Genomic DNA, 12,618 nt, shown 5'->3' on the forward strand with positions numbered 1-12,618 from the left:
ATGTCCTGTAGTACACTGCTGTCATCTGTAATGATACCCTGTTCCCTATGTCCTGTAGTACACTGCTGTCATCTGTAATGATACCCTGTTCCCTATGTCCTGTAGTACACTGCTGTCATCTGTAATGATACCCTGTTCTCTATGTCCTGTAGTACACTGCCAGACTGTAATGATACCCTGTTCCCTATGTCCTGTAGTACACTGCCAGACTGTAATGGTACCCTGTTCCCTATGTCCTGTAGTACACTGCCAGACTGTAATGGTACCCTGTTCTCTATGTCCTGTAGTACACTGCCAGACTGTAATGGTACCCTGTTCTCTATGTCCTGTAGTACACTGCTGTCATCTGTAATGGTACCCTGTTCTCTATGTCCTGTAGTACACTGCTAGACTGTAATGATACCCTGTTCCCTATGTCCTGTAGTACACTGCCAGACTGTAATGATACCCTGTTCCCTATGTCCTGTAGTACACTGCTGTCATCTGTAATGATACCCTGTTCCCTATGTCCTGTAGTACACTGCCAGACTGTAATGGTACCCTGTTCTCTATGTCCTGTAGTACACTGCCAGACTGTAATGATACCCTGTTCCCTATGTCCTGTAGTACACTGCTGTCATCTGTAATGATACCCTGTTCTCTATGTCCTGTAGTACACTGCTGTCATCTGTAATGGTACCCTGTTCCCTATGTCCTGTAGTACACTGCTGTCATCTCTTATGGTACCCTGATCCCTATGCCCTGTAGTACACTGCTGTCATCTGTGATGGTACTCTGTTCCCTATGTCCTGTAGTACACTGCCAGACTGTAATGGTACCCTGTTCTCTATGTCCTGTAGTACACTGCTGTCATCTGTAATGGTACCCTGTTCCCTATGTCCTGTAGTACACTGCTGTCATCTGTAATGATACCCTGTTCCCTATGTCCTGTAGTACACTGCCAGACTGTAATGATACCCTGTTCCCTATGTCCTGTAGTACACTGCCAGACTGTAATGATACCCTGTTCCCTATGTCCTGTAGTACACTGCTGTCATCTGTAATGATACCCTGTTCTCTATGTCCTGTAGTACACTGCTGTCATCTGTAATGATACCCTGTTCCCTATGTCCTGTAGTACACTGCCAGACTGTAATGGTACCCTGTTCCCTATGTCCTGTAGTACACTGCCAGACTGTAATGGTACCCTGTTCCCTATGTCCTGTAGTACACTGCCAGACTGTAATGATACCCTGTTCCCTATGTCCTGTAGTACACTGCTGTCATCTGTAATGGTACCCTGTTCCCTATGTCCTGTAGTACACTGCCAGACTGTAATGATACCCTGTTCCCTATGTCCTGTAGTACACTGCTGTCATCTGTAATGGTACCCTGTTCCCTATGTCCTGTAGTACACTGCCAGACTGTAATGATACCCTGTTCCCTATGTCCTGTAGTACACTGCCAGACTGTAATGATACCCTGTTCCCTATGTCCTGTAGTACACTGCTGTCATCTGTAATGATACCCTGTTCCCTATGTCCTGTAGTACACTGTTGTCATCTGTAATGGTACCCTGTTCCCTATGTCCTGTAGTACACTGCCAGACTGTAATGGTACCCTGTTCCCTATGTCCTGTAGTACACTGCTGTCATCTGTAATGATACCCTGTTCCCTATGTCCTGTAGTACACTGCCAGACTGTAATGATACCCTGTTCCCTATGTCCTGTAGTACACTGCCAGACTGTAATGGTACCCTGTTCCCTATGTCCTGTAGTACACTGCCAGACTGTAATGATACCCTGTTCCCTATGTCCTGTAGTACACTGCCAGACTGTAATGATACCCTGTTCCCTATGTCCTGTAGTACACTGCCAGACTGTAATGATACCCTGTTCCCTATGTCCTATAGTACACTGCTGTCATCTGTAATGGTACCCTGTTCCCTATGTCCTGTAGTACACTGCCAGACTGTAATGATACCCTGTTCCCTATGTCCTGTAGTACACTGCTGTCATCTGTAATGGTACCCTGTTCCCTATGTCCTGTAGTACACTGCCAGACTGTAATGATACCCTGTTCCCTATGTCATGTAGTACACTGCTGTCATCTGTAATGGTACCCTGTTCCCTATGTCCTGTAGTCCACTGCCAGACTGTAATGATACCCTGTTCCCTATGTCCTGTAGTACACTGCTATCATCTGTAATGGTACCCTGTTCCCTATGTCCTGTAGTACACTGCCAGACTGTAATGATACCCTGTTCCCTATGTCCTGTAGTACACTGCTGTCATCTGTAATGATACCCTGTTCCCTATGTCCTGTAGTACACTGCTGTCATCTGTAATGGTACCCTGTTCCCTATGTCCTGTAGTACACTGCTGTCATCTGTAATGATACCCTGTTCCCTATGTCCTGTAGTACACTGCTATCATCTGGAATGGTACCCTGTTCCCTATGTCCTGTAGTACACTGCCAGACTGTAATGGTACCCTGTTCCCTATGTCCTGTAGTCCACTGCCAGACTGTAATGATACCCTGTTCCCTATGTCCTGTAGTACACTGCCAGACTGTAATGATACCCTGTTCCCTATGTCCTGTAGTACACTGCCAGACTGTAATGGTACCCTGTTCCCTATGTCCTGTAGTACACTGCTGTCATCTGTAATGGTACCCTGTTCCCTATGTCCTGTAGTACACTGCCAGACTGTAATGGTAATGGATTAGTCCACTCAGACAGGCCTCTACAATGGATTAGTCCACTCAGACAGGCCTCTACAATGGATTAGTCCACTCAGACAGGCCTCTACAATGGATTAGTCCACTCAGACAGGCCTCTACAATTGATTAGTCCACTCAGACAGGCCTCTACGATGGATTAGTCCACTGAGACAGGCCTCTACAATGGATTAGTCCACTCAGACAGGCCTCTACAATTGATTAGTCCACTCAGACAGGCCTCTACAATGGATTAGTCCACTCAGACAGGCCTTTACAATGGACTAGTCCACTCAGACAGGCCTCTACAATGGATTAGTCCACTCGGACAGGCCTCTACGATGGATTAGTCCACTGAGACAGGCCTCTACGATGGATTAGTCCACTCAGACAGGCCTCTACAATGGATTAGTCCACTCAGACAGGCCTCTATAATGCATTAGTCCACTCAGACTGGCCTCTACAATGAATTAGTCCACTCAGACAGGCCTCTATAATGGATTAGTCCACTGAGACAGGCCTCTACAATGGATTAGTCCACTCGGACAGGCCTCTACAATGGATTAGTCCACTCAGACTGGCCTCTACAATGGATTAGTCTACTCAGACAGGCCTCTACGATGGATTAGTCCACTCAGGCCTCTACAATGGATTAGTCCACTCAGGCCTCTATAATGGATTAGTCCACTCAGGCCTCTACAATGGATTAATCCACTCAGACAGGCCTCTACAATGGATTAGTCCACTCAGACAGGCCTCTACAATGGATTAGTCCACTCAGACAGGCCTCTACAATGGATTAGTCCACTCAGACAGGCCTCTACAATGGATTAGTCCACTCAGACAGGCCTCTATAATGGATTAGTCCACTCAGACAGGCCTCTATAATGGATTAGTCCACTCAGACAGGCCTCTATAATGGATTAGTCCACTCAGACAGGCCTGAATCAGACAGTAGATAGTAGTGTACTGTCCTTGCAGTATGTTCTCTGTTCTCTCTGTTCTACAGTACGGTGTTCTGTCCTTCCAATATGTTCTCTGTTCTCTCTGTTCTACAGTATGGCGTTCTGTCCTTCCAGTATGTTCTCTGTTCTCTCTGCAGGCTCGGGAGCCTCTAACAGCCCAGTCCCATGTGGTGACAGTGTCCAGCCTGCTACCCTCCTCCTCCTATAACTGCAGTGTGATCAGTTATAGCTACAGTACGCCCAGCGAGCCAGCCTTCATACACATCTCTACTACAGGTACAGTCAGCCTTCATACACATCTCTACTACAGGTACAGTCAGTCAGCCTTCATACACATCTCTAGTACAGGTACAGTCAGTCAGCCTTCATACACATCTCTACTACAGGTACAGTCAGCCTTCATGCACATCTCTACTACAGGTACAGCAAGCCTTCATTCACATCTCTACTACAGGTACAGTCATCCTTCATACACATCTCTACTACAGGTACAGTCAGCCAGCCTTCATACACATCTCTACTACAGGTACAGTCAGCCAGCCTTCATACACATCTCTACTCCAGGTACAGTCAGTCAGCCTTCATACACATCTCTACTACAGGTACAGTCAGTCAGCCTTCATACACATCTCTAGTACAGGTACAGTCAGCCTTCATACACATCTCTACTACAGGTACAGTCAGTCAGCCTTCATACACATCTCTACTACAGGTACAGTCAGTCAGCCTTCATACACATCTCTACTACAGGTACAGTCAGCCTTCATACACATCTCTACTACAGGTACAGTCAGCCAGCCTTCATACACATCTCTACTACAGGTACAGTCAGTCAGCCTTCATACACATCTCTACTACAGGTACAGTCAGCCTTCATACACATCTCTACTACAGGTACAGTCAGCCAGCCTTCATACACATCTCTACTACAGGTACAGTCAGCCTTCATACACATCTCTACTACAGGTACAGTCAGCCTTCATACACATCTCTACTACAGGTACAGTCAGCCTTCATACACATCTCTACTACAGGTACAGTCAGTCAGCCTTCATACACATCTCTACTACAGGTACAGTCAGTCAGCCTTCATACACATCTCTACTACAGGTACAGTCAGTCAGCCTTCATACACATCTCTACTACAGGTACAGTCAGTCAGCCTTCATACACATCTCTACTACAGGTACAGTCAGTCAGCCTTCATACACATCTCTACTACAGGTACAGTCAGTCAGCCTTCATACACATCTCTACTACAGGTACAGTCAGCCTTCATACACATCTCTACTACAGGTACAGTCAGCCAGCCTTCATACACATCTCTACTACAGGTACAGTCATCCTTCATACACATCTCTACTACAGGTACAGTCAGCCAGCCTTCATACACATCTCTACTACAGGTACAGTCAGCCAGCCTTCATACACATCTCTACTACAGGTACAGTCAGCCAGCCTTCATACACATCTCTACTACAGGTACAGTCAGCCTTCATACACATCTCTACTACAGGTACAGTCAGCCTTCATACACATCTCTACTACAGGTACAGTCAGCCTTCATACACATCTCTACTACAGGTACAGTCAGCCTTCATACACATCTCTACTACAGGTACAGTCAGCCTTCATACACATCTCTACTACAGGTACAGTCAGCCTTCATACACATCTCTACTACAGGTACAGTCAGCCTTCATACACATCTCTACTACAGGTACAGTCAGTCAGCCTTCATACACATCTCTACTACAGGTACAGTCAGTCAGCCTTCATACACATCTCTACTACAGGTACAGTCAGTCAGCCTTCATACACATCTCTACTACAGGTACAGTCAGTCAGCCTTCATACACATCTCTACTACAGGTACAGTCAGTCAGCCTTCATACACATCTCTACTACAGGTACAGTCAGTCAGCCTTCATACACATCTCTACTACAGGTACAGTCAGTCAGCCTTCATACACATCTCTACTACAGGTACAGTCAGTCAGCCTTCATACACATCTCTACTACAGGTACAGTCAGCCTTCATACACATCTCTACTACAGGTACAGTCAGTCAGCCTTCATACACATCTCTACTACAGGTACAGTCATCCTTCATACACATCTCTACTACAGGTACAGTCAGCCAGCCTTCATACACATCTCTACTACAGGTACAGTCAGCCAGCCTTCATACACATCTCTACTACAGGTACAGTCAGCCAGCCTTCATACACATCTCTACTACAGGTACAGTCAGCCAGCCTTCATACACATCTCTACTACAGGTACAGTCAGCCTTCATACACATCTCTACTACAGGTACAGTCAGCCTTCATACACATCTCTACTACAGGTACAGTCAGCCTTCATACACATCTCTACTACAGGTACAGTCAGCCTTCATACACATCTCTACTACAGGTACAGTCAGCCTTCATACACATCTCTACTACAGGTACAGTCAGTCAGCCTTCATACACATCTCTACTACAGGTACAGTCAGTCAGCCTTCATACACATCTCTACTACAGGTACAGTCAGTCAGCCTTCATACACATCTCTACTACAGGTACAGTCAGTCAGCCTTCATACACATCTCTACTACAGGTACAGTCAGCCTTCATACACATCTCTACTACAGGTACAGTCAGCCTTCATACACATCTCTACTACAGGTACAGTCAGCCAGCCTTCATACACATCTCTACTACAGGTACAGTCAGCCAGCCTTCATACACATCTCTACTACAGGTACAGTCAGCCTTCATACACATCTCTAGTACAGTCAGTCAGCCTTTATACACATCTCTACTACAGGTAAAGTCATCCTTCATACACATCTCTACTACAGGTACAGTCATCCTTCATACACATCTCTACTACAGGTACAGTCAGCCTTCATACACATCTCTACTCCAGGTACAGTCAGTCAGCCTTCATACACATCTCTACTACAGGTACAGTCAGCCTTCATACACATCTCTACTACAGGTACAGTCAGCCTTCATACACATCTCTACTACAGGTAAAGTCATCCTTCATACACATCTCTACTACAGGTACAGTCAGCCTTCATACACATCTCTACTCCAGGTACAGTCAGTCAGCCTTCATACACATCTCTACTCCAGGTACAGTCAGTCAGCCTTCATACACATCTCTACTACAGGTACAGTCAGCCTTCATACACATCTCTACTACAGGTACAGTCAGCCTTCATACACATCTCTACTACAGGTACAGTCAGCCTTCATACACATCTCTACTACAGGTACAGTCAGCCTTCATACACATCTCTACTACAGGTACAGTCAGCCTTCATACACATCTCTACTACAGGTACAGTCAGCCTTCATACACATCTCTACTACAGGTACAGTCAGCCTTCATACACATCTCTACTACAGGTACAGTCAGTCATCCTTCATACACATCTCTACTACAGGTACAGTCAGTCAGCCTTCATACACATCTCTACTACAGGTACAGTCAGCCAGCCTTCATACACATCTCTACTACAGGTACTTTCAGCCTTCATACACATCTCTACTACAGGTACAGTCAGCCTTCATACACATCTCTACTACAGGTACAGTCATCCTTCATACACATCTCTACTACAGGTACAGTCAGTCAGCCTTCATACACATCTCTACTACAGGTACAGCCAGTCAGCCTTCATACACATCTCTACTCCAGGTACAGTCAGTCAGCCTTCATACACATCTCTACTACAGGTACAGTCAGCCTTCATACACATCTCTACTACAGGTACAGTCAGCCAGCCTTCATACACATCTCTACTACAGGTACAGTCAGCCAGCCTTCATACACATCTCTAATAGAGATATGTTAAACCTCTACAGTTCTACAGTTTTACACTACAGAACAAGTCTGTTTTTAAGTGGTTTTAACTCCCACTCTCTCTCTCCTGTGGTCAAATCTGGTTCCTGTTTTCTAGAAGGCCAATGTCAGCTGGCTGTAGTGGACCACACCCAACCACTCTGACTCAAATGCTGAGTTTCAGATCCTCATTGCTGTGTCTGCAGGCTGTGTGTATGCCTGTCGTATCATCCTGAATCTGTACTGTGTACTGAACCCCAGCATAGCTCCATCTCTGCTCTAGAGGTCCTCAGTGATAATGACTGTATGTTATTGTCCTCCCAGCCAGAGAGATGAACCCCAGCGTAGCTCCATCTCTGCTCTAGAGGTCCTCAGTGATAATGACTGTATGTTATTGTCCTCCCAGCCAGAGAGATGAACCCCAGCGTAGCTCCATCTCTGCTCTAGAGGTCCTCAGTGATAATGACTGTATGTTATTGTCCTCCCAGCCAGAGAGATGAACCCCAGCGTAGCTCCATCTCTGCTCTAGAGGTCCTCAGTGATAATGACTGTATGTTATTGTCCTCCCAGCCAGAGAGATGAACCCCAGCGTAGCTCCATCTCTGCTCTAGAGGTCCTCAGTGATAATGACTGTATGTTATTGTCCTCCCAGCCAGAGAGATGAACCCCAGCGTAGCTCCATCTCTGCTCTAGAGGTCCTCAGTGATAATGACTGTATGTTATTGTCCTCCCAGCCAGAGAGATGAACCCCAGCGTAGCTCCATCTCTGCTCTAGAGGTCCTCAGTGATAATGACTGTATGTTATTGTCCTCCCAGCCAGAGAGATGAACCCCAGCGTAGCTCCATCTCTGCTCTAGAGGTCCTCAGTGATAATGACTGTATGTTATTGTCCTCCCAGCCAGAGAGATGAACCCCAGCGTAGCTCCATCTCTGCTCTAGAGGTCCTCAGTGATAATGACTGTATGTTATTGTCCTCCCAGCCAGAGAGATGAACCCCAGCGTAGCTCCATCTCTGCTCTAGAGGTCCTCAGTGATAATGACTGTATGCTATTGTCCTCCCAGCCAGAGAGATGAACCCCAGCGTAGCTCCATCTCTGCTCTAGAGGTCCTCAGTGATAATGACTGTATGTTATTGTCCTCCCAGCCAGAGAGATGAACCCCAGCGTAGCTCCATCTCTGCTCTAGAGGTCCTCAGTGATAATGACTGTATGTTATTGTCCTCCCAGCCAGAGAGATGAACCCCAGCGTAGCTCCATCTCTGCTCTAGAGGTCCTCAGTGATAATGACTGTATGTTATTGTCCTCCCAGCCAGAGAGATGAACCCCAGCGTAGCTGCCATCTCTGCTCTAGCAGTCCTCAGTGTCCTCCTCCTCAGCCTGCTGGTCCTCTTCCTACTGATGCTGCGTAAGAAACACCTGCAGATGGCCAGGTGAGATATGGGGGAGCTGTCCACATAATGGACACACAAGCCTGACACTAACCTTTCTACAGTTCTGGCTTTTAATATATTTCTGTCAGAAGAGTAAGAAAAATAGAGCTGAAATATAATAGAGCTGAACTAGTACAGCCACTGGCTCCTCCTCTCCCCCTGACTACCAAGACCACTGGCTCCAAGACCACTGACCACTGACTCCTCTCCCCCCTGACTACCAAGACCACTGACCACTGACTCCTCTCTCCCCTGACTACCAGGGGGGAGAGAAGGATTTGAGTTCCATCAATGGCTCTGAACAAACTTTATTTGACTCTTTGCAAACTGGAATCCATACATCCTGAGGCTACATTCATTGTAGCTGGGGATTTTAACAAGGCTAATCTGAAAACAAGACTCCCTAAATTGTATCAGCATATCGATTGCGCAACCAGGGCGGGCAAAACCTTGGATCATTGTTATTCTAACTTCCGCGACGCATATAAGGCCCTGCCCCGCCCTCCTTTCGGAAAAGCTGACCACGACTCCATTTTGTTGATCCCTGCCTACAGACAGAAACTGAAACAAGAAGCTCCCAGGCTGAGGTCTGTCCAACGCTGGTCCGACCAAGCTGATTCCACACTCCAAGACTGCTTCCATCACGTGGACTGGGATATGTTTCGTATTGCGTCAGACAACAACATTGACGAATACGCTGATTCGGTGTGCGAGGTCATTAGAACGTGCGTTGAAGATGTCGTTCCCATAGCAACGATTAAAAATATATATATATAAAATAAAAATATATCCCATTTAGCAGACGCTTTTGTCCAAAGCGACTTACAAGTCGGCTGGGGCCACTACTTTTACATATGGGTGGCCCCAGCGGGAATCGAACCCACGACGCTTGGCGTTGCAAGCGCCATGCTCTACCGACTGAGCCACAACATTCCCAAACCAGAAACCGTGGATTGATGGCAGCATTCGCGTGAAACTGAAAGCGCGAACCACTGCTTTTAATCAGGGCAAGGTGTCTGGTAACATGACCGAATACAAACAGTGCAGATATTCCCTCCGCAAGGCTATCAAACAAGCTAAGCGTCAGTATAGAGACAAAATAGAATCTCAATTCAACGGCTCAGACACAAGAGGTATGTGGCAGGGTCTACAGTCAATCACGGATTACAAAAAGAAAACCAGCCCAGTCACCGACCAGGATGTCTTGCTCCCAGGCAGACTAAATAACTTTTTTGCCCGCTTTGAGGACAATACAGTGCCACTGACACGGCCTGCAACGAAAACATGCGGACTCTCCTTCACTGCAGCCGAGGTGAGTAAAATATTTAAACGTGTTAACCCTCGCAAGGCTGCAGGCCCAGACGGCATCCCCAGCCGCGCCCTCAGAGCATGCGCAGACCAGCTGGCTGGTGTGTTTACGGACATATTCAATCAATCCCTATACCAGTCTGCTGTTCCCACATGCTTCAAGAGGGCCACCATTGTTCCTGTTCCCAAGAAAGCTAAGGTAACTGAGCTAAACGACTACCGCCCCGTAGCACTCACTTCCGTCATCATGAAGTGCTTTGAGAGACTAGTCAAGGACCATATCACCTCCACCCTACCTGACACACTAGACCCACTCCAATTTGCTTACTGCCCAAATAGGTCCACAGACGATGCAATCTCAACCACACTGCACACTGCCCTAACCCATCTGGACAAGAGGAATACCTATGTGAGAATGCTGTTCATCGACTACAGCTCGGCATTTAACACCATAGTACCCTCCAAGCTCGTCATCAAGCTCGAGACCCTGGGTCTCGACCCCGCCCTGTGCAACTGGGTACTGGACTTCCTGACGGGCCGCCCCCAGGTGGTGAGGGTAGGCAACAACATCTCCACCCCGCTGATCCTCAACACTGGGGCCCCACAAGGGTGCGTTCTGAGCCCTCTCCTGTACTCCCTGTTCACCCACGACTGCGTGGCCACGCACGCCTCCAACTCAATCATCAAGTTTGCGGACGACACAACAGTGGTAGGCTTGATTACCAACAACGACGAGACAGCCTACAGGGAGGAGGTGAGGGCCCTCGGAGTGTGGTGTCAGGAAAATAACCTCACACTCAACGTCAACAAAACTAAGGAGATGATTGTGGACTTCAGGAAACAGCAGAGGGAACACCCCCCTATCCACATCGATGGAACAGTAGTGTAGAGAGTAGTAAGTTTTAAGTTCCTCGGCATACACGTCACAGACAAACTGAATTGGTCCACCCACACAGACGGCATCGTGAAGAAGGCGCAGCAGCGCCTCTTCAACCTCAGGAGGCTGAAGAAATTCGGCTTGTCACCAAAAGCACTCACAAACTTCTACAGATGCACAATCGAGAGCATCCTGGCGGGCTGTATCACCGCCTGGTACGGCAACTGCTCCGCCCACAACCGTAAGGCTCTCCAGAGGGTAGTGAGGTCTGCACAACGCATCACCGGGGCAAACTACCTGCCCTCCAGGACACCTACACCACCCGATGTTACAGGAAGGCCATAAAGATCATCAAGGACAACAACCACCCGAGCCACTGCCTATCATCCAGAAGGCGAGGTCAGTACAGGTGCATCAAAGCTGGGACCGAGAGACTGAAAAACAGCTTCTATCTCAAGGCCATCAGACTGTTAAACAGCAACCACTAACATTGAGTGGCTGCTGCCAACACACTGACTCAACTCCAGCCACTTTAATAATGGGAATTGATGGGAAATGATGTAAAATATATCACTAGCCACTTTAAACAATGCTACCTAATATAATGTTTACATACCCTACATTATTCATCTCATATGTATACGTATATACTGTACTCTATATCATCTACTGCATCTTTATGTAATACATGTATCACTAGCCACTTTAACTATGCCACTTTGTTTACATACTCATCTCATATGTATATACTGTACTCGATACCATCTACTGTATCTTGCCTATGCTGCTCTGTACCATCACTCATTCATATATCTTTATGTACATATTCTTTATCCCCTTACACTTGTGTGTATAAGACAGTAGTTTTGGAATTGTTAGTTAGATTACTTGTTGGTTATTACTGCATTGTCAGAACTAGAAGCCCAAGCATTTCGCTACACTCACATTAACATCTGCTAACCATGTGTATGTGACAAATAAAATTTGATTTGATTTACCATGACCACTGGCTCCTCTACCCCCTGACTGCCAGGACCACTGGCTCCTCTCCCCCTGACTACCAAGACCACTGGCTCCTCTCCCCCTGACTACCAAGACCACTGGCTCCTCTCCCCCTGACTACCAAGACCACTGGCTCCTCTCCCCCTGACTGCCAGGACCACTGGCTCCTCTCCCCCTGACTACCAAGACCACTGGCTCCTCTCCCCCTGACTACCAAGACCACTGGCTCCTCTCCCCCTGACTACCAAGACCACTGGCTCCTCTACCGCCTGACTACCATGACCACTGGCTCCTCTCCCCCCTAACTACCAAGACCACTGGCTCCTCTCCCCCTGACTACCAAGACCACTGGCTCCTCTCCCCTGACTACCAAGACCACTGGCTCCTCTCCCCTGACTACCAAGACCACTGGCTCCTCTCCCCCTGACTACCATGACCACTGGCTCCTCTCCCCCTGACTACCAAGACCACTGGCTCCTCTCCCCTGACTACCAAGACC

At 47.4% G+C, this 12,618-nt stretch overlaps 1 protein-coding gene across 1 annotated transcript in view; it reads left to right on the forward strand.

Moving 5' to 3' along the window:
• LOC135536213 (receptor-type tyrosine-protein phosphatase O-like) overlaps positions 1-12,618 on the forward strand; it is a 139,475-nt gene that overhangs the window by 85,243 nt on the left and 41,614 nt on the right. Inside the window, exons 15-16 of the mRNA XM_064962588.1 lie at positions 3,801-3,939; positions 8,812-8,932. Of these exons, the coding sequence (XP_064818660.1) occupies positions 3,801-3,939; positions 8,812-8,932 (260 nt within the window). The remainder of the gene's footprint in view (positions 1-3,800; positions 3,940-8,811; positions 8,933-12,618) is intronic.

This window comes from Oncorhynchus masou, unplaced genomic scaffold, assembly GCF_036934945.1.
Source record: "Oncorhynchus masou masou isolate Uvic2021 unplaced genomic scaffold, UVic_Omas_1.1 unplaced_scaffold_575, whole genome shotgun sequence".
NCBI lineage: Eukaryota > Metazoa > Chordata > Actinopteri > Salmoniformes > Salmonidae > Oncorhynchus > Oncorhynchus masou.